This window comes from Empidonax traillii, unplaced genomic scaffold (assembly GCF_003031625.1).
Source record: "Empidonax traillii isolate 1590-97213 ecotype Southwest subspecies unplaced genomic scaffold, ASM303162v1 scaffold409:size521033, whole genome shotgun sequence".
Lineage (NCBI taxonomy): Eukaryota > Metazoa > Chordata > Aves > Passeriformes > Tyrannidae > Empidonax > Empidonax traillii.
This window is the reverse complement of record NW_020955602.1, coordinates 387,877-415,847: the sequence shown is the minus strand read 5'-3', so window position 1 is coordinate 415,847 and position 27,971 is coordinate 387,877. Positions and strand designations below refer to the sequence as shown.

Genomic DNA, 27,971 nt, shown 5'->3' with positions numbered 1-27,971 from the left:
CAGTGCAGGTGAGCAGGTGGACAGATGGGAGCTTGGAAGTCGGTGTTACCTTCTTAAAGAAGGGCATTCTTTTCTCTTTGGAGTGGGGTGATGTTACACTGTTTGCACTGGGTTTGGGGGAGCGATGGTTTGCTGGAATATCATTTTCTTCTGCCTCTAAGCCAGTGGCATCTATGTCTATAGCTATATACAGACAAACAATTCAGAATTATCAGATGACAGGGAAAGTAAAGATAGATTAAAAAAGGAAATTATGGGTAAAGAGAAATAAAACTGTCCAGAGTAATAAATAAATAAAAACTAAAAATCAACTATGAGAACGAAACACAATAAAACAAAAGGAAAAATTTAAAGGTGCAGTACATTAGGGTTAGAAGACAGAAGGTGATCTGTAAAAGCTATTGTAACATTTAAAAAATAGACCAATGGCCAAGTTTGTTCTTCTTACATCAGTGTAAATCCGAAGTAGTTCACTGGAATAGAGAAGACTTTCACCAGTGTAAACAACAGAACTTGGTCAAAACATTTGGATTGTTTTATAGCAATCGACACTAATTCAAAATGGGCATCACAATTGAAATTTGAAATGTCACTAGTGGGTCTACAGGAAATGAAGAAACAGAAGAAAAATCATTTTTGAAGACAAAATCAACCTGATATTGGTAAAATATCTACATTTATCACAGGGTGGACTAAAATTGGCATTTTCAACCCCTTTAACTACAAGTGCATTGTATTCATAAGACACATTTATTAGGAATAATAAACTGATCTACTAATACTGAAAACTAAAAAGAATGGGTAGCAGAAGAGCAGAAACTTATCCCAGCTTAACTCAAGAGGCATGGATCCTGTTGTAAAGAGGGAGGATGGAGACATGGCAAAATGGAAGCGAATACAATAAACCACTGCTGTTCAACCTCTATCCCGAAAGAATATAGGGCAAACAATATTTATAATGTAACTATAAATTATTTACTCTCTTTAGCAAGTAACCAGTAACAGTTTCAATAGAAATCATCACAGACTCAGATACATTTTCAAGATGCAAAGCCATGTTATCTTGAATGCTGAGTCCAACAGATACCTGCCAACTACATGTAAGACAAAACAAAACAAAAGGTTTACTATGATCAATCCTGATCTTAAGTAGTGATTTAAATTTGTCTTCAGAAAGCAGGTAGATGCACTAAAGTGAACCGGAAGTATGTTGTACAACATCATCCTTGTGTGTGAAGATTTTACCCACTTTTTAACAAAGTCTGGTAACACAGACTTATCTTGCCATGCCATTATGTCAAACTGAATCTAACACTAAATAGATCTGTTAGCAGAATCGTTTGCATTGACTTTATCCAAACCCTAATTAATCATTGCAAACTATTATGAAACCATTTTAGTGACCTGCTTTCATCTGCTTGATGAGTGGGACATCAACTGATACAGTGGCACGTGGTATTAAATTATGTAACAAATAAAAATTTCTGTCATGCAGCCACCGATTTAAGAGAAAATTGAAGCAGTGATTTCTTTTGTTTGCATAAAGTATATTTTCCCATTTGAATTATCCACAGATTCCTGAGTCACTGTGCCTTTGAGCACTCCCTTCCCAGGAAAGCCAGTGTGTAGATCCACATCATATTTCTTTAAACCTGCCCCTAAAAACAGCTGCAGAAGCCATGTAACATTTTCTTCTAGCAACACTGTTCCTTCATCCTCTTCATAAGTATAAAAAGAACATATTATCTTTTCTTGAATACAGGCCAGCATAGATGCTGTAAATCACTCATAATAAGACATATTAAAACTCCTCCACCTCTATGTTCAGCTAAAATTGTCAGTAAAAAAAAATCAGGGTTGTTAAGCTTTTCCTGTAAAAAAGAAATGCAGAACTTGATCAGCTAGATATCAATATCTCCTTTTTTCATTCTCAGTCTTCCCACTCTGTAGCATCTTCTTTTACTATTGACAATTGACAATTCTTTTACTATTGACAATTCTTTTACTATTAATTATCTTTATTAATTAATTTATTAGTTATTTCACTGTGGTTTTTCCAAAGTAATTTTCACCATTAGGATCTCCCAGTTCAGTGGCCTACAAGGACTGTATGAATTGATTACTATGTCAATATAATATTGATTATTTAAATGGATATGAGCCTCCCTTTCATTTGTTTTTCACTGAGTCTTAGTCTTGTTTGTGGGTTTGATTTATTTTGTTTCTTTCTGTGGCACTATTTTATACTGAAAAAATCCATCCCTGACTCAAGGTTAAACAGTGAAATTAACTTCTTTGGTTAACATTCTTCAACTCGTAAATAAATTTTGTGTTTCTAATTGATTATACTTTCAAAAAGAGGAGGTCTCAGAATGAAATTGTTCTTCAAAATAACTTAAATTCTTGTGTTAGTTGCAAACTATGTCTCTTTCACCTTTCTTAGGATGTCTTAAGCAAAAAAATATTATAGACTCAAAACCTTACAATCACAAAATCAGCTGATGTGCACTATTCATACGTATTTCCCAAATCTTCAATGTAACTAAATAAATTTTATCAGATTTCCTTCTTTCTCCAGAAAACCATGGTTTTGAAAACTACCACCTGAAGAAATGGTTCAATGCAAGGAAAAGTAAAGGATGGCTGTCAGTCAGCTGGTGACATAGGTATGCTATCTGTTCTCTTACCTCTAAATTCTGTGCAATGTTCTGGAAATATATGTACTGATCTTCAAGTGTGTTTCGGATAGAAAATAATATTACAGCATTTCAGATGTTCTAACTATAAAATTACAACATAGGTCCAAAATAGATAATTTTACTACAAAAATCCAGTTGTTGGAAAAGTTGGCCTTAACAGTGAAGAAGACAATTTAAAGCCATCGTAAAACAGAAGATTAAGGTGTGCTCTACCCACTTGTGATGGACAAATGTTAATAAAATAAAAAATATTTTCAAAAAAAAGAGAACTTAAGTGAAACTGGAGTTTTGATAAACAAACTGCAGTTGTAATAAAGTTGGTTGTTACAAACAAATTCATGGTTTCACAAGAAAGACAAATATTTTTCAATTCGTTTATTCAAATAAAGCTACTAACATAACATAATTGAATTCCTCTGTCTCTGTTCTAATGTCCATGTACAAACTCTAAAATCTTCAGCCTAATTTTGAGACACCTGCTCGGTAGGCCAGGCTACATATAAATAAATACGATTGGAAAATACATCTTTGCCGCAGCAGACAAGCCACTCGTAACATTCATTAGTATCTCCTGCTTTCAGGTATTCAAAATGTACATGCAAAGATAAAACATTCAGTAATGCAGCAGCTGAATTCAATAGATTTTTTTTTTTTTTGTGATCGTCTGCTATGAGTTTTTCAAGGAGCTAATGCCAGCTTTCTCCACCAACTCACCATGTATTTGCTTCATATCTCTTGAATCCAACCCAACTGAAGTTAAATCTATCTGCTGATGCTCTAAATGCAAAACAGTATTTGTGAAAAATTTGTTGAAGAAGGCAAAAAATATCCAGTATCCTAGAGTTCTGTGAAGAACATTTTCAAAATTGTGAAACTGAAAGTTCCTGGTGTTTGAAAAGACTGCCTTTCTTGATGTTACTGCAGAAACCTTTCAGGAACTTTTATTGCTGCTTTTTGTCCTGTACCAGAAGGTATTTATTGTTCAGCAGGAGTGCTCAGATCAGACTAAACCTTTAATTATCCTACTGTAATGTAGTCTCACCAATTTATTTCGGCTTTGCTATAAAGCCCCATGGTAAAAGCAAAGAGGCAATTTTGTACCTATCACTGCCTGAACTTGCTGGCATTGACTCTCTTACTTCAAGCCTATCCAAACCAGCCTTACATCGTAATGCAACACCAAGGTTTTACCTATGAAGTATAGGGAATAAGAAATATAGAACTAAATGTATATTGATTTTAAAGATTAGGTTGATTGGTCTGTAAACCAAAGGGTTCACAACCCACTCACCAGATGATGGAGGCGTCGATTTTCTGGAACTAGGAACGATGTCACCCAAACTGGATGAAGAGTTTCCTCCTGATTTACTGGAGTAAAGTAATAAATTAGTTTGAAGTTCTGCAGCTTTCACAGATTTATTCTAGTTTATTTATTGCCTGCCTTCTAAATGAGGTGTTAGCTGTGAGACAAACAGCAGTTCTGGCAGTGATATAAAATATACATCTCACACAAAATGCATGTACTGAGGACTGAGGAACTGCAAACATCAATCTTGCTCCTTGTGCTGCTGTGAAATTTATTTTTCTGCTCTCACTACTTCATGATCTTAATTTAATCCAGTTATTAATATGGCTATTGGTATATAATTATTAATGTTATTAGCCATTACTAAGATGAATTCTTAAGCCAGTACGCATATCTGTTTCCTTTGACTGAAGAGTTTTGATAAATCCCTAATGAAGATGAGACTGTGTTTGTCTACCTTTTCTCAATTTAATTGAAGTACAATTTTTTTTTGTTTTCTCAGTACAAGATAGCACTTAAAAAAAAAAAGTCTCTCAAACAAAATTAAAGCAGTCTAGGGTTTTGTCAACTTCTGCTTTGTGAAAATCTATCCAAGTTGTGAAAATCAAACAATACTTTTAGTCATTTTATTTCAGTTACCATAACGAGAAAAGTCCTGAAAACAATATAAGAAAGCCTACTTCTCTCTTCAAATAATTCATGTGATAGTACTAGTTTCCACTTTCTCTATCTTAAAATATTAATAAGCACCAAGTTAATGCCTTTGTGGTGTAGGACAATGTAATCTTCAGTGAGAAGTTCTGGAGATTTTGGAAAAGGACCAAATCACTTGGACAGATCTGGGTGTATCAGAAGTGTCCCAAGAGGAATAAGGAACTCAGCATCCTTCTGCTGAGGACAGCACATGCATGAGAAAAGCTTTTCACAGCTGGTGAATGCAGCTGAGTGCTGTGGAATCATGGTCTCCTCCTAACACAGACATGCTCTTCAAATACTCCTGCCCTTCCTGTTGAGGAAGGGCATTTTTGGAAAGCATTTTTGGCTTCCCAGATGGTTCCTAGTCCAATTCCAGGTCCGTCCCGCTCAAATACACCAGAAATATTTGTTTCCTATACTCCTAAAGGTTAACAAGTGGTATTTGCTTCCACATGTGTTACTGAAAAACTACTTTATTAAGAATTCTACAGTAAAGATTGCGTTATTACCATCTTGCAATTTTGGTCAGTACATAGTTACTGACTCTTTTTTCTTATGCAATGATGGTTGAAGTCAGACAGAAATGACTTGACATGAAACTTCCATCATAAAATGCAGTATTTTTAAAAGCTATATTTGTAAGCCATGAATTTGGCAAGACCATTTTTTCCCTTAAGAACTAACTAACAGACACTGGCTTTGGCTTATGAATAAATTCACCTTAACATTTTCTCTAATTTCTAAAATGAGCTTTAAAAGTGCTTAGAAATAGCAAGATCATGAAAACAAGTAACAAATACTACAGAATTTAGATAAATTATTTTTAAGTCAAATATCATGCATGTACATTGAAATTGTACTAACTGCAAGGTATATTCGCAAATACTTTATGAAAAAAATGGACCAAGGATCACCAATCTAAATATCTACTTTTTCTCTCAAATAGCAATTACATTAAGTATCTTAATACTTAATAATTTAACATATAAAATAATATGTTATATATTCTGTAATAATATATAACTAATTATATATTAACTCTTTCACTGATTCAAAGTGTTTGTAGCTGCCATTTACAATAATTAATTAAGCATACATATGAGCAATAAAGAGCATTAATTTTCAAGTTTTTTCACAGACAATGCTACTATTTTTAATGATTTCTTGTTATTACCTGGAGTAGAATTTTCCTTGTTTTGCCTTTTGTTCATGCTGCAGCCTCATGTTTTCTAGTTTGACTGGGCTTGGTATGAATCCTATTTCACAGCCTTCTTTTACCAATCGTCCTATCCACCAGTCATTATTAAATTTCTACAGAGTAGGAAAAAAAAAAAAAAAAAAAAAAGTAGCATACTAAGAAATTACAAGATCCAGGATAATTTTGTTAGTAGTTTTAATTTGCAGCTTTGCCATTTTATGTTTAATTCTTCCCTGCGGTTAATCACTCTGCTATGCTATTATGACAATGAAGAATTGTGGTAACACTCAGAAATACATTAAAATAGTTATTCCTTTTAAATTATTAAAATCCACAGTGCTTAAGCAGAAACCTTCCTTCATAGACTTCATGTTTCTTCCTGGCTTTTATTTCCACCCATTTCACCATCTTTATTTTTTCTTGCTTCCCAGTATTTTTACCTCATACAGGAGAGCTGTTTTTGTTCTCCCTTGATGGTTCTCCTTGGAGACACCAGAGATTTCTTCTGATCTACTCTTACCTACTGCTACAATTTTTATCAGTTTGTAATAATCTATTGTTTTTATTCCCTTATATTCAGTTCCCTATTCAAATTAAAATATACTACTTCTCAAACTTCCCCACTCCTCCAAAGTCACTAAAAGCTTCTGAAATATGACCAAATTCTGCTGCTCGTATATGCTCTACTGCAGATAGCTCATGTGATCTGTATCTTAAACTGTGATAGATCCAGAAGGATTGGATATCTTTAGATAACTAAAAACCCCTTACAATTACACAAATCCACAAGATAGTCCAATTAACTGCATTTCAGCTCTATGTAATATGAGATAATGACTACTCTAATTCAATACATTTATTCCTACACACACACGGGGGTTGGGGAGAAGGTTTTTTATTTCGTAGAGCAGAACTATTTGCTTTGTCCATTATTATTTATTCACCATTTTTGGATGAAAATAGGTCACCCTTATGTATGGCCCCACATGCAATACTCTCAGTGTTCCATGGGAATAACTACCACCAAATATGAATTTTAGATAATTTAGATTATTTGTGAAAATGTAGGAGAACATCTGAATGTGAAAAAAGTTTTCTCTTTGAATATGAAACTATTAAAGTAAATATTATAGTGTTTATTTAATTCTTTAATAAGTAGCTTTAACAAGTGTACAGTTAGGAATAAAACATGTAAAATGTGTGGGCTCCCACAGAAAGGAATTAATTTCACCATGAATACATCGTTGGTGGATCATTGATACACAACCTAAACTGCAGTATTATCTTTCACTTTGGCACCTATAGAAATCTTGAGAGGCTCGAAACCAACTGTAAGATATTTAGCTAACAAAATAAATAGAGATTAAAATAAGAGCACTTTTAAGCTCATAATATATAAGGAGATCTATAATATTCATCCAATGGGATGCCTTTATGAGTAAGAATACCAGCATTGAATAGAGAGCTAATCTGGAATAGCAGTTTCTCAAAGACGTATTAGACTGAAACATATTATTAAAATTATAACCTTTCATTGCAAAATGCTAACTAAATCATTAGCTTAGTAAAAGGAGGAGACAGATAATTAAAAACCACCATTGAATTACAATTTGAACAGCTGCTATTTTTTTATGCTGTCCTACCGTACAACAGATTACTACACAACGTTAATTTTATTGAAGTTATAGAAATGCTAAACATGTAGGAATTTTTTCTTCATATAGAAATAAGAGCATGTGTAATTCACTTCTGCAAAGTCTCAAAGCTAAATGCTGTGTCAGTATATGAAAAAGAGTGTAAGAGACTTTTATAAGAAGATAATACCACACATAATACTTTCTAATTTTAAAAAGCAATAGTGGAAATCTCGGTAGCAAGGTGTCCAGCTCCCAAAGTGCTGGCCAGGGTGAGTGATTCTCTGTAATTCACCTGTGCTCAGAGTGCCAAGGGAAAACACAAAATACGAATTAAATGCAAAGCAAAATTATGACCATGCATTAAAGCTTCAAAATATTCAGAAGTGAGTGTGATGCAGCACACATTTCTTCATGCAGGAAGGAATCCTTCATCTTTATGCCCACTGAGTTTTAATGAATGTAACCTAATAATGAAACTAAATTTCCCCCATACTTAATCACTACAATACTTTTCACCATTTTCCATGTACATTTTGAACTGAGGTTTTTCTTGCTTGAGCCCTCTCAGCAGCACAAATTGGTGAGCAGTCCTCAGGGACAAGAAGAGGACGGCATTGGTCCAGTATGGCATCATTACACAGGCAAAACTTATTGGACATTAACTTAGGTTTCTTTATTTCTAGCGACAAGTTAGGTATAAAATATAAAAGCAACACTTCATTTTATTGTCAAATATGGGTTTTTACTTTTAATCTCCATAAATAATTGAAGTTTGGACATTTCAGTTCTCCCAGCATTAACTACAGGGAACACCAAAACTATTGAAGGAGCAGTATCTGGTGGGATACAGAGCCCTGAAGAGTGAGCAGGACATGGCCATGGAAGACGGAGTGGGAGGACAGAGCTATGTAGGGAAGGGGCTGCTGCTTGGGGCATCCTTCTGGGGAGGTTCAACCCATCCAGACACAAGAGCTGCTGCCAAACACAGAATCAGAGAGTCTAAGTCCAAGCCTGACTCCATGCAGATCCTTTCCTGCTTTTCCACTCCAGTGGTGCATCCGGACCCAGTCACATGGTCCCTTCCCCAACCCACTTCTGGTCTAGCACTGCTAGGCAGCTGACTTTCCTTGACAGCTTAGAGAGAAAATCAGGTAGGTTTAAAGGCTATTAGCACAGAGTGCCTCTTCTATTACATCTGAGGCTGCAAGAACATTTTAATCTATTTGTCCATCTCTCTCTGCTACATGTGGCCACAGATACTATACCAACTCAGCTGAGCTAAGCTTCCTTTCAAGGTATTTTTGGAGATTCAGAAAAGTTCAGAGAAATTTTTCATCCTGATACTCTTCCATGTATCTGTACATCTGAGACTAAGTTGTGCTGTGAGGAAAAAAGCATAAGCTTTAACAAAAAACTGCTAACACTGTGTTTCTGGTTCATATGGAAACAGGGAAAACACTTTATGTGAAGTCTGAGACTACCACCTCATCTGAAGTGCAAATGGAATAGATGACTATAGAAAATCATTTGATCTAACCAAACTGACCCACATTTTCCAGTGCTTCAAGACTCACCAGAGAATGATAATGTTTTTCTTTTGCCAGGACTCTGTGCCTTCTCATCTCTATTTCTGTCATAGGACAGAACAGAGCACTTCTTTCACACCACCATCAGACAGAAAACATTTCCTTCACTCTATACAGTCTGAAGCAAAAGCATCCCCTTTTTGCATGTTTACTATACATGGAAAATTATGACCATTAGTCATCGGCATGAAGGAACTAAAAGTCCATTTCTTGTGTTTCTGTAGTCTCTGTCCACCTGTATTTCTATCTCTGTATTAGGAATGTTTCTTGCTTCTGCAAAGCACCTGCACCACCAGAATCACTGTGCATCATCTATCATAACTGTTGAGGGATTTTTTGATAGTCTAAAATGGGGCAAAGACATAATTTCATATGCATGGTTAGGTTGCTTTCAACCTTAAGTTGACTTTCTAGTTCTTTTGCTATAAATTTCCATTTACACATTGAGCATTTTGAAACAAACCCCAATGGAATATGAACAGAAGTTGGGAACCTCAAAAAATGAGGGAATTATTCAGAAGGGAGCAGCACGCTGCAGGAGAGGGCCTGCATGGCAAAGTCACCAAGTTATTTCTTTGGGATTGTCTTGCAAAGAGCAAAGAAACAAAATCACTCTAGGTGTTTGAAAATGTTAAAATTCAAAATTTTCAAAGCCAAACTACAGGAAAAGAGAGCAAATGCAGCGAACGCAAAGCACCTTTTATAAAAGTGGTTATAATCTTGAAACATCATACCAGTTCTTCAGCATGTAACTGTTAACAAAATATTGTCTGTGCCGGGTCAGTAACTTCAATGAGAAAAAAAGAGACCTGAGGATTTTGGAGTTAACTGAGATGCAATCACACAAACAAAAGAGAAGCAACCCTGGGCTACTGGGTCTCAATGAACCCTCATAGTACTAGATTAGAAAAAAACCACAAATATTTTATCTTTGAATAGTCAAAGACTTTTAAAGCTATAAATAAGGGATTTTCACTAGACAAGAAAAGTGCTTGCTTTCTGCACTTCAATTATTTGATTTTAAGGAATTTGTATCATTGCTTCTACAAGTATAGCATTTAAAAGAACATTCAGTTCCTTTTACACTCTTATCTTATTTAAATAACATTTGAAAAGTGCTTTAACAATGTGAAGTGTTTTCAACACTGTGGAATAGTAACACTGTTACTCGAATATACTCAAAACCTACTCCTCTGGTTTTACTTACTTCTTTAACATGAAGAAAATCTTTAGCCTCAAATGAGATGGCCATGCCTGGGACTGGAACATCGTCATCATGAGCTGCACTGTACCCAACATTTGTCCGAACTGCAAATGCAACAGGTTTTGACTGCAAAAGAAAAGATAAACAGCCTGAAGACTTCTCTTGGGAACACATACATATGTACAAACATATATACAGCAGATGATTATGTAAGTTACCCTTTCAAAATCATAACAATTACAGAGAACTCTCATCGCATCCATGCAAAACATAATGAAGAATCACTTTTACTAACACCAGTTATTTCATATCAACACATTTCATAGAAAACAGAGTTTTAGCAAGTGATAGAGCTCTGAATTAATTTGAGGTAAGTCAAATCAGTAATTAGAAATTACAATCCAGTTGGTGATCCATATAATATGCTTAGTTTTCAGTTCTGCTTCAAGTTCTGTGCTTGGGGCTCCCATAAGAGGTAGGATTCCAAAACCTACAAAGCCTACAGCCCCAGGGACACTGGAGCTGCAAAAGGTATGCCAAGGAAAGCACAGCACTGCACCACATTGTCCCTCCACACCTTTCTTATCTGGGCCCCCATGTGCTGCTTACCTCAGCCTCATGCCCCCTGGTAGTGTTCAGGGAAAATAAAAATTTGGAGAAGAGGTGCCAGCAGCTGTCAGTGACCCCTGTGCAAATCATCTTACTGCAAGCCATTCTTAGAGCACAGCAATGTGCCCCACGATTGTCATGTCATAACTGAATACCAGCCACAGAGAGATTTCCTCATTCCCATAATTCTTTCTATAACTTATACTGCTCACTGGCACCAGTGAGTTTAGAGGATTTTGCCAAGTTTTGTTTTCAACAAGCAGTTCCTGGAAGAGTCAGCACCCCCATTGGCCCCAGCCCTGCCTTCCACCTTCACCAGTGGTGCTGAACACTTTTCTGGAATAAAAGTTGCCATCCAGATCAGCCTAGACTGCAGCTACTGAGGGCTTCCTCTTCTCAAAGGTACAACCAGAATACAGGAGAACTTGTTCTGCTTTATTCTATGCTAAACACCACCCTGAGCTTGGTCTCCCAATAAAGGATATCACATAGTATCCCTAAGACCCACCATTGTCCTATCCCTGGATAAACTTTTAGCCCATCCCAGAATTCTCCACACTGCACTTATTATCTAGTCTGAAGTGCCTATACATTAAAGCTGGTAAAATATTCTCTAAAATGTTAAACTAAGTCTCAGAGATGGTCAAAAGTGATTGAGGCATGACATAACTCTTAATCCTAAAATATACTAAAACTTCTACCAGACAACAATTTTGCCTTTATTAATTGGTATCCATCATCATTTCAGCTTGGCTAAAAATATGGTATTTTGCTGAGCTGACAAGCAAAAAAATAAATCTTATTTCCTGTGGAAGGAATTTCTTCCCTTTCTTCTCCACACAGAGATTATGAAAATGCACCCCCTACTTCAGGACAGCAAACATGAATACCAGAAAACAAAAATAATTCTCTATTTTTCTGATTTCCAGAAATCCTTGCCTGCTCTATCCACGATTACTCTGGCAACTTGCATGGTGCCAGAGGACAGAGACCTGTTACATTAAAATATATTATAAAATAATGAGGGAGATATATCAATAATTCTAAAGGCAGGATGATACCACCTAATTGTGGAAAGGATAGTTGAAAATAAATGGAGAGAAGGGTCCCTCCATTGCTTAATTTAGGTCTAATGTGCTGTAAAAGCCACAGGGTCCCAATAAAGCAGACCTTAAAACTCTTAAAATAAGCCTGTATTTGAATGAACTACCACAAACAGACAATTACATCTAAGTGCACATTCTAGGAAGGCTTTCTAATTTAAAAGGAGAAACAATAACCTCTTTCATAACAGTGGGGTCAAGAGAGTCTCTGTGTCCTGCAGAAGTGAAACCTGCAGTTTCAACAGAATTAAATTTTGCAATGGGACTGCAGAATTGGCTTCATGTTTACGTGGTATTCTGGCTCTAAATACGCATTTGTACAAAGGGACGATCAGGAAATTACTGGAGAAGGGCTTCAACCCATCTGTTCCTTCTTTTGGAATTAGTAAAAAAACCTTAAGAATCTTAGGAAAGGTTTGGGTAGAAGGGCTCTAAGGACTGAAAGTGTCACCATTACATTAATGGTTGGACTCAATGATCATAGAGGATTTTTCCATCCTTAATGATTCTATGATTCTACAATTTAAACAGGCACTTATTTAAGCCAGAAAGCCAATGGCAGACTAAAAATTAAATACAGTTGACGATATTTACAAGTTGGAACAAGCGTCGAATGTCTCTCTTGCTGCTAAGCCACAATTAGAACATTGCAAATAGTCAATTGCTTTTCTAAGCAGGTAACCTGTTCTAGGGAAAAAAAATTAGAGTCATATGTGAACTGCAATAATAAAATAAACAGATAATAATTTTTAAAGTGTCTATTTTCTTCCAACAAGGAAAATCATATTGCTGTTGAAACATGCTCTGTATGTTACTCAATGGATACAGGTTATAGGAACAACTTTATTATATTTGTACCATGCAAGGGAATAAAAGTTTAAATCACAAATAATATTTTAAAAATACATTTACACAACTGATAGGCCAACCACATTTACCCATTAACAGGAAAAATATGTAGAAAAATATTTAAAAGAGGGAATGGGTTTAGATCAGTTTAGTAGATGTATTTATTAGCTATCATTAGCTATCATACTATGTTAGAAGATGATAGCCACAGGTTTTTATATATATATATATATATATATATATATATATATATATCAGCACAATAAAAACTAAGAGCTGGCTTAGCTCATTGTGTTGGGCATCTTTCTCATACCCTGACCTTTTACAGTGTGTTGCAAAAGGAGTTTAGGCACTTAACACAAATTTCTAGACTCCAGTATAAGAGAAAGGTATGTAAACAGTAAGTCCCTCGTGAGTTAACCTTGTCGTAACCAGATAAACTGTTAGAAGTACATCATGATATGATTATGAATGCATGATTACATTTCTGAAAATGGGTATTTATGAGAGTGATCATCCAAAAATAAATTTTGGTGATTTATCCACATCAATTAAAACCTTGCAGTGTTGATGCAACAAGTATGTCCACTACCTAGCAGCTCAAATTTGTCTTATTCATCTCCTTTACAATTCTCTCGGTATTACTGCTGCTCGTTTACTTTATATAAAAGATATCAAACTATTATAGAACTAGACATGCCACAAAGAAGTGGTCACACAAGCACTGAATTCAGCAATATCATGTATCTTCCTTAAAAATACAAGATAGCATAAATTACTGGGTTATAATATTCACATAAAACCCAAAAACCTTCCTGAATGTAAAAACTACAGACGAACAGAGGTGATGCTTTCTATGCTATTACTAATTTCAACACTGAAAATACAGATATGAATAAGCATTAAATTGTCAAATGTCCTAAACAATACTATCAAATAGTACCTCATCCAATAAACAATTTGGTGTTATTAAGAATGATCATTTTGTAAAGCATAGTAAACTGTCATTGTAGAAATATATCTCAGAACAAAAATGGAAATATTGAGGAAGAATCTGTGCCAAACACTGATAGGAGGGACAGTATGCTTGCTTATCCATTCTCCCAATTTCTATATTCTTTAGCAAACATAAAAAATTGCTCAACTATTGTTACTTAATCCTAATAGTATCAGTGGATGAAAGACTTTAGGCTGACTACAGACTTTAAAATCTTTGCAGCATTGCAATAAACAGACATCTTCAGTAAGTTAATGTCCTTGACATACTTCTTAGAAGTGATCGAAAATTTTCTGTTAGAAGGCAACATCTGGTTATCCAACAACAAGAATAAAATGGAAACTACTCCAGAACTATCTTAACATGAAAGAAAAGTGACAGGTAAAACTCCTCAGTCATTTTCTGCCATCAAAAAATTAATGTAAAACTATGAGCAGAAAACCAAAACAGAACATTGAGCTACAGTTATTCCCAGAAATGGAATGTCCCATTTTTGATACTTGTCATATTGGTAGAAAGGGAGACTAAATTATCATGGGATTAGACTACAATACTTCATCTAATTGAATATTTAAAACTAATTAATTTATAGAAGTTAAATGCTAGTCTTTTTACATAAATAAATAATTCTGAAGCTTTCCCTGAACTGTCAAATTAACTAGTTTTCCTGAACTACATTGTCTTGAACTAGAAAAGTTCCGTTCTTATGTAATTAGGATCTGACGAAAAAAAATATTTTTTTTTACATACGCATATATTTACTTTAAAATATATCTAGCATTTGCTTACATATTCTACAGTTCTAAAATTAGACTGGGTCAAAACAGTTAAGCACTTTCTGTTCATTCTCTAAATTTCTATGAAAATGAGATGGCAGTTTAGCACTCAGTTAATCCACAGGCTGGACTACAGGGACAGATGCTCCCAGATGTTAAACAGTTTAACATTTCATCTCTCTCTAGAGAAACAAAGTTGCCTGGAGAAGTTCATATATTCAGAATGAACACTTCCACCTTGTTTTTTCTTTTTTTCTCCTATAAAAATACAACATTCAACAGACTGAATAAACCCGCAAGGAGAACAACCAGACCATGAACATTACCATCATCTGGACCACTAGGGTAGCAGGAAACATACTCTGGAACAGGGTTCTTCATGAACCAATTTCAGCTTCCACCTTAAACTCAGAACATAAATCAACAAAATCTTATTCACCAACTGTTAAACCAACTTTGGCTGTACACTTTGACAACGGACATAAATTAAAGTGGATCTAGAATGATCTTAGTCAGTTTTCTCTTTTTCTATCTGAATCTCACTTCTTCCTTTACAAGTTATATTTACTTAATACATCTTCATACCAACCTCATTACTAAGTCCATACTATCTGAAGTATTATACTCTACTACTTATATTCCCTTAGTCTTATGTTATGACTAACTCATATTGACGCATACACAAGCATTTGCACATTGTATCTAAGTCAATTTGTCAATTTAAACAACTTTGCACCTGCTCAGATGAATTTGTATTTGAGAAATATTCCACTCAATAACAGTGCAAAATAATACAGTCTGTTTTCTAATAATGTACTCAAAACATGAGAGGACCCTTTATTCCTATAACTCATTCTGGATATTTTATTCTGTGCCATAAACCCAGTGGAGGCAGTGGATCCTGGCCAAGATGACAAATTTTTTGACACAGAATTTGCTCACAGAACAGGTCATCTCCCTCATGGCCACTAATTTTTGGAATGTTGTTTCATAACTGAGGTATCTCTATTCCCCATATACCACCGAGATGTAGAAAAACTGATGACAGCATTCTCCAAACCATTTTCATACACCTGGGCTTGATCTAGGATCTCTGATCAATCTCATTTCTTACTCTGTTACATCATTCCCACAGTAAAGGCCCTTCTGTATTTACACCAGTTCATATGAAATCAGAATACATCTTTACATAGGCAATGCCAGTAAAGACAAGAACTGCCTCAAAAAACTACTACAGTTACCATTTTGACAAAATGCTTGTCAAAGTTGGCATCTGTGTTAAAGTTCAGAAAATGCGTCTCAGCGCAAGTCCACTCCTTCCCTACTTCTACATAAAGCTACTCATCCTTCACCCTATCCACTTTTTACAGATGCATGTAGCCATATTTTGAAAGCAAGGAATTATTTTTCTCTTGGGTAATGAATATAATGGGTCTCTATCAAATCGCTAGCAGGTTTGAACTCATGAAAATTTAAAATGCCAAGCCATTTCTTTCAGCTGGGGAAAAGTGATTACTGCTACTGAACTTTTCATTAGCAGTCTTGGTAGGGAGCAAATATGACAGATGATGACCTGTGTTTGGCACTATTTCCACACAGTAGCCCTGTACATAGTATTTGGGCCATAAACAATATTAATACTCCACACAGGACAAAGATCAATAGCACTCTGATGACCTAACGACTGCTGTGTTAAAAACATGGCACTGTATTTTGCCCTGCTAATGACAGAGTCAGATGTATAAAGCAGATAGAGTTCAAAAGCTATATGTTTTAGAGAATTACATGATTTTCATTACTAAAGAAATTTACAATGTTATGAAATATATACTGTCACAAAAGTAGCTTGAGAATGCAAAAGCAAAAGCAATAACTTTCCTATTTTACCTTTTTATTTTGTACATTAATTTATACATCTGCTACACATGAAACAATAATGAACCCCACCTGAGAACATAAACAATTCACAGGAGATTTTTGTCCTAAATGCTGATTATTGCTGGAGCCTCATTACAGATAAGTAATTGTCCAATCTCTAACAATAGCATCTGCTCAGCAATCTCATTGCTAAGGAAGCAACAACAATTCATGTCCCAACTGAAAATTAGAGCATATGCAGCTGCTGTCGCTAAAAGCAGGGATCAATAATTTGACTTCCCAGGAAAGATCAGGCTTTCTTTTATTGGTGTGGGTGCATGTACCAAACAAGTCTGATAGCAAGCCAGAACAACAGAATAATTGAAGCAGGAAGATGCCTCTGGTGTCTCCTAGTCCAACCCCTGCCCAAAACAGCTCTGGTTACATTAGGCTGCTGAGGGCTGTGACCAAGTGAGTCTTGAGCGCCTCCAAGAACAGACAGCACAACCTCTCTGTGCATCCTGCTCCAGTATTTGACCACTGTGATGGTGAAAAAACATACAGGAACTATGGTTCTGTCATGTATCAATGACTGAAGGAAATAAAAATCTACAATAGTCAACAAATACTTGATTTTACACTTCAGTACATGCAAAATGAAGTGTTATTACTAGTACAAATCACCAATTTCCAGTTCTAAGTGTAAATGATCTAAAAAGAAGGTTTGTGCTCTATTCAACACTTCCAACAAAGTGATGGAGCTGAAAAGTACAGTGGGAGAGCAAAACACAGTACAATTGTAGTTACTACATAGCAGACTAAGCACAACCATGGTAGAATGACATTCAAACGCCTCTGAATTATTAAGCCTTTGATAGCACGGATACCTCATGAAGGATTTGGGAGAAAAGTGGTCAGACACAAATTTATTTGATCTGAGTACATTTCCTCACCTATTTCCAAAATTAGAGCAAGGCAAACTGTTCCCAGCCATTACCTTACAAAGGGTTGGTTCACTGAATTCTTGCCAAGGAAATGTCACAACCAGTGCTCTCTGGTGCCTGACACCAATGTGCACCGTCCTGCAAGAGCAGCCAGCAAGGAGATGTGATCATTACAGCAGCCACTGCCATGATCAGCCTTCCTCTTGGACTCTGGGCAGGCTCTAAGTGTTGCTGCATGGAAACAGCTATTAAAGCTTAAGCATGATTTTCCTTAGGATCTAGGCCCACTGGTGAAATTTTCTGAGGAAATCTCTTGAATCCTTCTAGTTCCTTGGAATCCCTCCTACAGCAAAGCCTGGTCTCAGTGCTAAAGAGAAGGAAAATTTAACACATCTAGCTGGTACAAAAGAGAGTCTGCCAGATCCATTTTTTCTTAACAATAGGTAGACTTCTGAGGAAATTTTTTTTTTTGTCCTCTAGTACTCTCTAGAGATACTTTTGTTACTATTTTAGCTCATCTTCACACACAGCTTGAAAGTCAAGTTTCCTACTTCCTTTTGCGAAATCGTATTTTAATAGAGTCACCAATGTCGGTTTACATTCAGCTCAGGAGGCAGCAAAGACTGAAATAGCTTTACTGACGCACACCGAGCTTTCTCATATGAGCAGGGTCTTTTTTTTTCATTAGAGCATAATGCCAAAACTTGATGGTGGCCATGTGTTGTCTGCATGCAAGTGTGCCAGAAAGGTGGCTCTTCAGTACCACCCACTTGAGTAGTTAACAGGAACCGCTGGAAACAGGCACAGCTGAAAAAGTCTGTTTGTGCTTGCTGAAAACATGCTTATTCTGGCAGAAAAAGCCAGCAGATGAAAACTGTCATTTGCAATAAAAATACTGTGCTGCGATTTCAAGTTCTTTTTTCAATGTCACAATGAGGATATTTTATGCTTATAAGATATTTTAAGCATATGAGACAGCATTTTAGTACATCTTAGCTTTTTGGCTAAACTGAGGTTCACATAGAGAAAAAATCTGCTGTAACATTTTCAGGCTATTCACAAACAAAAATTCTCCAGGAAAAGCATAAATCTGTGACACAGCAAGCTAAAGTAAACACTAAATTAATCAGCAATGCAGTGGCTGGTTAAAAACGTAGATACTATTACCAAAAGCTCTTGAGAAAATGCTGCATTGCTGAAAATGTTTCTTAATTCATGCAAGTTTCTTAATGCATGCAAGTTTTATTGCTGGTTCCAATGTTTAAATAATTTTGCACTTTATTTTTTCAATTGGATCAGAAAGTCTCTATGACTGCTACAGCCAATGGTTAATATTTATTACAATGTTTCACTTTTACAGAATTTAAGTGTGTTTTTTTTTAAGCAACTATGCTGAAAAATTCTTCCTTTGTTCAAAACATACATTTTGTAGCTAGACTGCTCTATTTCCAGGGGTTATATGAATATAGGTTCCAAGAATGATATTTTAGAGTTGTTAAGGTCAAATGTTCTATTAGCTCTTAACTCATATGCAGAACCAAAATTGAGAAGTTATGTGAGGACGTGATAAACACCATAGCTGACTCAATGCTCCTGCCCGTTTCACATGATTACATTTTATGGCCATAGCTTACGCTATCCTATCCCTCACCTGAGTTATCTATTGTTTGTGTAGGTCTTACACTATCTGAGATACTTCTCATTTACAAATTCAAATGGAATCTCTACTGCAAATCTCCCTGAGAGCCCAGATACAGATTACAGAAACACAGAGCACAGAAACACATATATTTAAAGCTGTGGTAAATGAAACCTGAAAAGTTGAACATCCCAGGCTTAGGAAAACTGAAAATGGGGCTACCCTTAATTCAGGGGAATGGTGGTGGTATCTTCACCTTGGCCCTCACTATGTATAGTATTATAGCTCAACCATTAACTTCATAATCCTTTATTTTCCCCCACCTCAGTATTACGGAATCATAGAATCATAAAATCATTAAGGTTGAAAAAGAAGTCCAAGATCACTGAGTCCAACCTTTGATAAAATACCACCTTGTCAACTAAATCACAGCACAGAGTGCCACATCCAGTGTTCATTTCTTGAACACTTCCTGGGACAGTGACTTCACCACCTCCCTGGGCAGCCCATTCCAATGCCTGACCACAGTTTCAGTTAAAAAATTCTTCCTGATGCCCAACCTGAATCTCCCCTGGCACACCTTGAGGCCATTTTCCCTCTTGTCCTGTCACTAACTGCCTGGGAGTAGAGACCAACATTCTTTCAGGTAGTTGTAGGGAGCAATACATACTATATCTTACTTGCATGCAGGAGGGATCTCGCTTTGCAACAAACCAAGAATGTGTAAAACTCAAGGATCTCTCTATAGCATCCTACACCCCTCCAATGGATTCATTTTGGCCATTAAAGAGTGAGGCTCCCTCAGCTCAAAAGAGAAAAGCCAGTGGTCACTAAGGGATGATTTGTCTCTTTTTAAAATGGCATCAATAACCTTTTGCCTCTCTCTATCCCCCAAGCAGGGAACTAATGCACCAATCCCTAGACAAGAAAGGAGAAACAAACCAATCAAAACTACTTGTTAAATATAATCAGACTATACAGTAATGTCTATAGCATTATAAACATTATATATAGCATGGGGAAACTGGGGTAGCATAAACCACTTTACATCTGTCATTTTCTAGCTTTAGAGCATCTGACATCGCATACACAGTTTGTAGGTTTTTCTACTTAATTATGTGTGTATGTGCAATTTTCCATATTTAATTAAAACAAACAACAAAAAGATCACTCAGGCAATACATTTCTATTGTCACACTGACATTTTCAAATACCATCAGTATGACTGAAATCTTTATATCCACTGCCAAAAATCATTGCAACTTCCATCACAATTAATAGACTCCAAATGGTTTAATATTCTGTAAGAGGCAGAGCATTACAGTTGAGGCATACTGGTTCTGCTCTTCAAATATTTGCTAAAAGCAGAACAACCATGAGACTTGGGAACTAGAGCTATCTAAAACACAGAGAAACACAGTTTTATCTACAATTGTTTGTTTGTTTCTTTGTTTAAATAAAGTTTACATAAAGCTTATAAGAAACATACAAAATATCAGGCCAAATATCATAATTTTGGCAGAATGACAAACATAAGAAGAATAAATTCTACATCAACAACTTTATCTATTATAATTCTCCTGTATCTGTTGTAATTCTCCTTTTGTGCTTTAAGCAAAGGGCAATTTTTGAGTCCTCACCCTGACCGTCACTGTGCCTGTGCACACCTGGGAGACCACTGAGCACTTACCCCTTCCCCTTCTCTTTGAAGAGAAGAGTTCCCAGGAGGTTTAGCACCAACAGAGCCGTTGTTGCACTGCAGTTCTCCTGCCCTGGTACAGGAAGAGTCATGGCCATGGTCATATTTTCTGGAGACCCCTTTTCGCCAGAAAAAAATCCTCCTAAGATTTAGAATTAAGCTAGAGCAGTACCAGGGTTTCTCTGACATAAGCCAGAAACCAGGCAGAACCATGCAGGAGAGAAGCCAACAAAAGGACAGCTAAAAGTCAGGCTTTGGGCCACTCTGAATCTGAGCTGTGCCAAGAGCAGCCCATCATCAGCACCTACAGACTTATGAGAGCTCTCCTCTCATTCCTTTCCAAAAACATTACCTCACAGTAATGAGATAAAACCAGAATTACTTCTCTTTAATATTTCCTAATATTCTTATTTACTTTTCCTTAAGGCATCTCATTTGGATTCCTTGCTCAGAGCACAAGATAAAACGTGTTTCCTGGTGGGTGTATGAGATGCAAGAGTGAAGTGCTGTGATGATGATATCCTTACAGAATATATTATACAGCTGGTGCACAGCTAGTCATCTAGCCAGCAGATGAAACATTAGCTGGCAATAAACCTTACTCTTATTATAGCGTAGAACTGTTGAGGATTCATTCCAAGCTGGATGCAGCAAGAGTTATTGTAAAAGCATAAAATAAAATGACACAGAATTGTAAAAATTTTCTTTTGTAAGAAAAAGAGACGTGGCATTAAAATGCAAAGTGGCAGTAAGAATTCTAATTTGGGTTTCTAGACATTTTTAATTTACTCTACTTTCTTTGGCTTAGCAGACTGAATTTTCTGTGAGTATGCAGGGACACAGTTCTCAACTTGAACCAAAGCAAGTGGAGCTGTCTGTGATCAGTCTTACCAGGGAATCCATCTGGTATGATACAGCTGCCTACCTGCACACACCTGTTTTATCCACAGACAACAGGTACTACACATGCCGGTGTCTTAGTCATAAGCAGCTGCCATTTACACGCTCAACATTACACGGGGCTTTACATGTCATCACCTGTTGCTGCAGCAGGTTCTCCTGGGAAGTGACTGTCACTGCCCTGAGAATCAGCCCGTCTCCCTTCCAACCCCCAAACTGTCTTGCCCTTTATTTTGTAGGGTCTAGTTTATATTAGAGGAATTCAAAATCTAGTTTCTCTACCATTGCCTCATATGGTACAGGGGAGAACATTCAGAGGAGGAGGAGGAGGAGGACACTCAGCCAAGGATCTCATCCCTTCTTTCTCCAGATGGCCAAGGCTCCCCTTGCCTTTTTTTCTCCTTCTCTCCCGTTCTGTCTTGTTTATCCCCCCGAAGTACCTTTCCCTGTAAAGAGTTGATGTATGCCATCGACCATGGATCTAGTGATGCAGCTCTGTGCATGCCAGTGTGCCTCAACACCCTCAGTGAATAAACGATATTTTTATGTGATACAGAGAATTAGTGGACAGCAAATATGGTTTGCTAATAAGCAATTTAAACTGCACACTTTAAAGCGTCTGAAAGAACAATTTAAAAATTCTGTATCTTTCCTCTGGTATCAGAATTACATAAATTCTGTGGCTATACTCCAAAGGGATATTTAATCCTTTCTGAATTGCTGGTAGTCAACCAAAAGGTTATAAATGGCTATTATGACATAACCCATGTGCACAAAGTGGTACCAGGGATACAGGACAACAGATGGTAGAATTTTGCTCTTTATCTTTCGTGAAATTTAAATGAGTTTTATACATACATGTATTATATTTCCATATTTACCTAAAGAAATTAGGAAACTGGAGTGAATCTTAAGAGTAGAATATTAAGCTGAAATGCTGTTAAAACATTCTGCTTCTTGCGAATAAAAACTTTTTGCAAAATATGGAGAATGGAAAGACAATGAAGTCAGTAGTTATTATTTAAACAATAAATTTCAAGCTTTTTTTACATTTGTATTTCATCCCAAAGAAATACCCTTTTTTGCTAGCATGAAAAACTTAAAAAATTAATTGATATCAAAGCAAAAATTTCTAGTATGTTTTTTCGTGGCTGTGGTAGTTTTTGAGCCAGATGCTGGGAGACAAAAGCATGTTTTACTCATTTTCATTTAAAATGAATCCTTCTCTGCATAATGGAAATAAAAATTACTTAAAATTACTAAATATAAACACAATATTACCTTTACACAGCTTTGTAATTTTCATATTGCTCTAATGCAACATGTGCTTAAGTTTTCAAATATACTCTGTAAAATAACTCTTGTTTAATAGTGTATGCTATCATGATAGGTTTGTAAAGATTGGTTTCACATGAAGCAATACAGATGTTGTATCTAATTAACCATTACCCAATTAAAAAAAAATATATAATTAATTCCTCTGTTTATGTATCACTAAACAATTTACACAAAATTTTTGTTGTCACTTTTTATTCTCACCAATATGGTGGTGGAAGGAAGTGGAAGTCCACTGCACAACAGCAATCCTGTCTAATTAGCAAAACAGAGTTATGTGATAATTGCATAATCAGAGTTTACATGAAGAAGGTAACATTTCCTGGATTGGAGAAGAACTATGCTTCCTAAAACAAAAATAAATAGGCCTCCTCTGAAGTTCAGAAAGCATTGTGAGACAGACCATCGAAACTCTTTGATTTAGGGATAAAATTAGGAAAAAAACAAGCAAGCCAAGGAAGATACATGAAAGAGACACATTAAAAGTAATCAAGCCTAAAGACGATAATAAGGGTTTTATCTGAATAATTAACAATTATATAAAGATAGTTCATTGTCTTAATGCTATATTTAAACCATGTAGAAATTTATGGAGAACGGAACCAAGAAGTGCAAGAGTAAAATGACTGAATGTGCTGGAAGCCACAAGGAGGCAAAACAAAATAAAGGGGGCTCTTTTAGGTTTGTTTCTAATCAGTTGGTAGAAACTGTTCAAAACATGAAAGTGGAAAGACAGAAATGATCAGGAGTTGGAAAAACTCATCAACAGTGAGGAAAGAGTGATAACAGGAGAATGAATACAATGCCCTCCAGGAAAGCAGATTTTATTATACTTTCAGTGTATTCTCAAGTATAAGTGCTTCCATGGGAAGCAATTCTCAGGGAAAAAAACAGTTCAGGAAAGTGACAGGTCCTCAGTGAAATAACATTAAGGGCACAAGCACAAACTAAGCTATGTGAAAAAAATGGAAAATTCATAACCTGAAACTAAAGGGGAAATTACATTAATACAATATAATGAACAAATGGGAAAAATCAGCATAAAATTCTATAGAAATAGTAATGATAAAAATATTTTTCCTCTTGCTTTTAAATTTTACTAATAGTAAAAATAGATCAAGAAAAGAGCTCTCTCAACCATAGGAAAAGTCTAAAATTTCACCCTGATTATGAAGGAATGAAAATTAAGGGTAGACAAAGAAAAACAGGAGTGAGACAGAGGTTTAATAAACCTCCAGGTATAGTATATTTTGCTCTGGCAATTTTTGAAGCACAGTGATTAAAAAAAAAAGGACTAAGACAAATGGAAAAACAGTTGAGCTAACTTCAGTTCCTAGAAAAAAACACATTAAAAAAAAAAAAAAGCTTAGGCAAAGAAAGCAAAGATAACAAGGAGAGTCTCTGTAACAATATATGTCACACAGCCCTAATTCTTTCTACAGGAGAACACACAGACGGCAGAGAACCCTCTCTCTGCTGGACTGACTGATGCTCTGAACTTTGCCCCTCTGAGGGGAGTGCACAATGGATTGGAAAAGTTAACAGTTGCTATGAAGGTTGTGTTCCTTGTCCATTACTATTCAGAATTTCCTTTACCTAGCTGGATGATGGGAGACAGAATGTCCTTCTTAAATTTACAAATGATACTGAACTGGGGGAAACTATAAGACCCTGAGATTAGCTCAGTTGGTTAGAGCATGGTGAATTCAATCTCTGTATGGGCCATTCACTTAAGCGTTGGACTCGATGATCTTTGTGAGTCCCTTCCAATCAGAATATTTTGTGATTCAGCTGTGGAAGAAAGCAGCAAGTCTGCAACACTGTCTTACTAAACTGGAAGAATAATGTAAATGACAAATAGAACACAATTTAATCAGGAAAGCTGCAGATGGCCAGACACTCATCAACTTTGTCAGCAAGACATGTTTCTGATGCAATGCCTGTCTTAATGACAGGATTGAAGAACTGGATCACAATTAGAAGGGACTCTCATAAATGTGTGACAGACAGTACTCCATGGAAGACAACCAGGCAAGAATACAACCCACATGGCCCAAAACAATCTTTCCGCACAATTTCAGAGCGGCTGGGGCCTCATGCAGCACGTGCTGCACCATCTCAGGCAGCTTCAAGAAGAGGGTGTGGGGAGAAGAGTAATAGTTTGGACAGAAGCATCAAAGATGGTAAGAGGCGTAGAAAACAGCAGGCAGAATACAGAAAATTACTTATTTTTAACTGTCAGAGGTTTCAGGGAAAAGTTATACAATATCTATGCCGTGCGTAGAAGAACAGACTTCTTGGGAATGCCTTGAAATCCCTTTAAGTCTTAATTTTATTTTACTCTGTGAAGTTTTTCACATTTACATAAGTTTATTTTAAAAATCAAAACGTCGATTTTACTAAATTATTTCACTTTTTGACTTTATCTCCAGTCCTTGCCAGCTATTATGTCAAAAGTTTGATCACTTCCTACCACTTAAATATTAAAGAGAGAGAAAGAAGGAAGGAAGGAAACAAGGAAGGAAGGAAACAAGGAAGGAAGGAAACAAGCTTTGAAAAAAAGAACAACCTTACTCAGAGCAGAAGTCACCTATAGGTCAGGTCAGGTAGCAATTTACTGAGATACAGAAAGTGCAGAAAAGTGTCCTGCAAAGCACCCCTTGATCCCTTTACAATAAGAAGGCTCCCCATGTTTGTATGAAAGACAGACAGATTAAGCCAACTACAATGGCGGCAGGCCTATCTGAGAGCAGAAAGATTACAAAAACACAGAAACAAAGTAGAAAGTATGTCAGGAGATGGAAGCTCAGAGGAGCCAGAGAAACATCCTGGACTGCTGAGCCCAAAAGACATTAACAAGAAGTTAACATGGATATTCAGACTTTCCCACAGAGTCAACCCTCAAAACCTAAGGTAGAGAGAGAAAAGCATCAGGTATCTGCTACTCCCAGGCTGGTCCCAATCCTAAAGTCACATGGTAGTGCAGTGATTTCACAACACCCACTCTCCCAAGAAACAGGCAGGAAAAAGGACAAGAGATGTGAACAAGGTGGTACTCCAGAGTTCATTTTGCTCATTTATCTGCTGCACGAAAACCAACACAGAGGGTCAGGCAACCAGTGCTTGGCCTCCATAGGCCAGACAGGGAAGTGATAGAATTCACTCATCCAAAGCTTTTTACACCCGCCACAAATGTGACATTTAAAACACCCTGAAGACTGACAAAACTGTCACAGAGGAAAAATAAATAAAGAAAAAGGCAAAAAAGAGAGAAGGAGTGAGACAGCTTAAGCTGTGAAAAAGCATGTTAGAAGAAAAACTGATGGGATGCTGTTCTGCCTCTTGCCTTTGAGCAGCAGCTGACTGTGCTTGCTGGGCCACTGGAAGCCCCAGCACATGAGCTAGTACCACCCTGCATCTCAGCACTGCTCACAGAGAAAATCAGAAGTAGTGCTAGATCTGGTCTTTAGCTTTAGCTCTGATGTGATTACAACAGAGCTCTCCCCAGACAACAAAAGCACAGCAGCCAGCAAAGCAAGGACACTTGAGCAAGCCTATTGCTCAGAATATATTTTAGAATTCATTCCCCCTCCTTCTTTTTCATCTGTACCCCATGTCACCTTCAGCTGTTCTGCCAAGAGCTAAAGGAAGGTCACAAGCAAATCTAAGTGCAAAACTGCTCACTATCTGCCTGCTCTATGTGGCTGGGCAGACCTTTTTGCCAAAATATTTATATGATAGACCTAGGGGCCACAGAGAGGAAGGAAAATCTGGGAAGTGACCAGAAACCTAAAAAATTCAGTGTCGCAATGAAGTGCAGCTCCTAAAGTAGCTGAGGCATTTTGATGGCGAGTTGCCTGGCCTCAGTCACACATTTTTATCATGATTCTGTCCTCCTTGACTGCAACACTGCAGCAAGGTGGTAGGAATCAAGGAACCCTGGCAAATGCAGCCCTGGGTAGCAGGGTTGGCCCTGGCTATGTTGCCATGCCACAAGCAGATAGCTGCTGCTTAAGCAGCAAGTCTGTTATCTTATGTGTTGGATTGGGGTTTTCTGTTGTCTAAAAATAATAATAATAAAAAAATTCCATACAAATTCTATCTTTTCCAGATGTTTGCACTTTTGTGATTGGAGCTACAAAACAAACACCAAGTAACTCTTCTCATCAGTTGAAACTGTAAATTGACTACTTTTGTTTATTCTCATTTTATGTAGCAAGTCAAACACAGAAGTTATAAACAGAGTTTAAGCTGGAAGTATTCCCCCTTTTTTACAGTCCAGCTCAGTATAATGTGTTCTGGCCATGTAACTCAATGTTCTCATAAATCTCCCAACCCCTTCTGGTTTAACCGTGCCAGTATTATTTGCGTGCCCAAGGGAATGCGGCTCCTGGCATCGAACTCTAAGGTGAGTGAGACTGTGCTCTGCCCAAGCAGCCATCCCACACGCCATGACTTCTACACCCAGTTAAGTTCTCAGTTTTTCACACAAATTTGATAGAGGGAGTAGAAGTCTTACACACAGCAGGTATGCTTAAGTTTTGTGGTGATAGGTGAGCAGGTAAAAGCAAAATACGTGTAACCAGTGTGACCAAAACACAGATGTTCACCACACTCTGTGATTAACCAAAAGCCAAAGTCACAGAAAAAGAACGTCTAACAGTAGCACTGGGGAACTGCTTTCTCTTTGTAGTAGTCCAGTAACAGGACAGCCTCAAGAAAGAGACATTCAGTATAAAAAAGGATCTGTGGTCTACAAACTACATTTATTATCCTAAACATCAAATTCAATTAAACATTAAACTTTACAATAGGTAACATTAAGACATTATGTCAAAAAGCTGTGTTTTCTCAAGCCACCTTTGAGAGTGTTTTTCTGCCCTTCCAAGAAGTGAAGAACACGCTGCCTTTCACCAGCTTAGTACATTATACCAGAT

The 27,971-nt window shown here is 36.6% G+C and overlaps 1 protein-coding gene across 12 annotated transcripts in view; it reads right to left on the bottom strand.

Annotated features, from left to right (window-relative positions):
- Positions 1-27,971, bottom strand: part of CACNB2 (calcium voltage-gated channel auxiliary subunit beta 2) — a 252,581-nt gene that overhangs the window by 33,383 nt on the left and 191,227 nt on the right. For 9 of the 12 annotated variants that reach the window (XM_027893879.1, XM_027893880.1, XM_027893881.1 and 6 more), the window contains 4 exons: positions 10,330-10,452; positions 5,876-6,012; positions 3,991-4,067; positions 50-183 (listed from right to left, as the gene is read on the bottom strand). In XM_027893879.1, coding sequence (XP_027749680.1) covers positions 50-183; positions 3,991-4,067; positions 5,876-6,012; positions 10,330-10,452 — 471 coding nt within the window. The remainder of the gene's footprint in view (positions 1-49; positions 184-3,990; positions 4,068-5,875; positions 6,013-10,329; positions 10,453-27,971) is intronic. The other 3 variants (XM_027893883.1, XM_027893884.1, XM_027893886.1) reach the window with 1 other exon arrangement.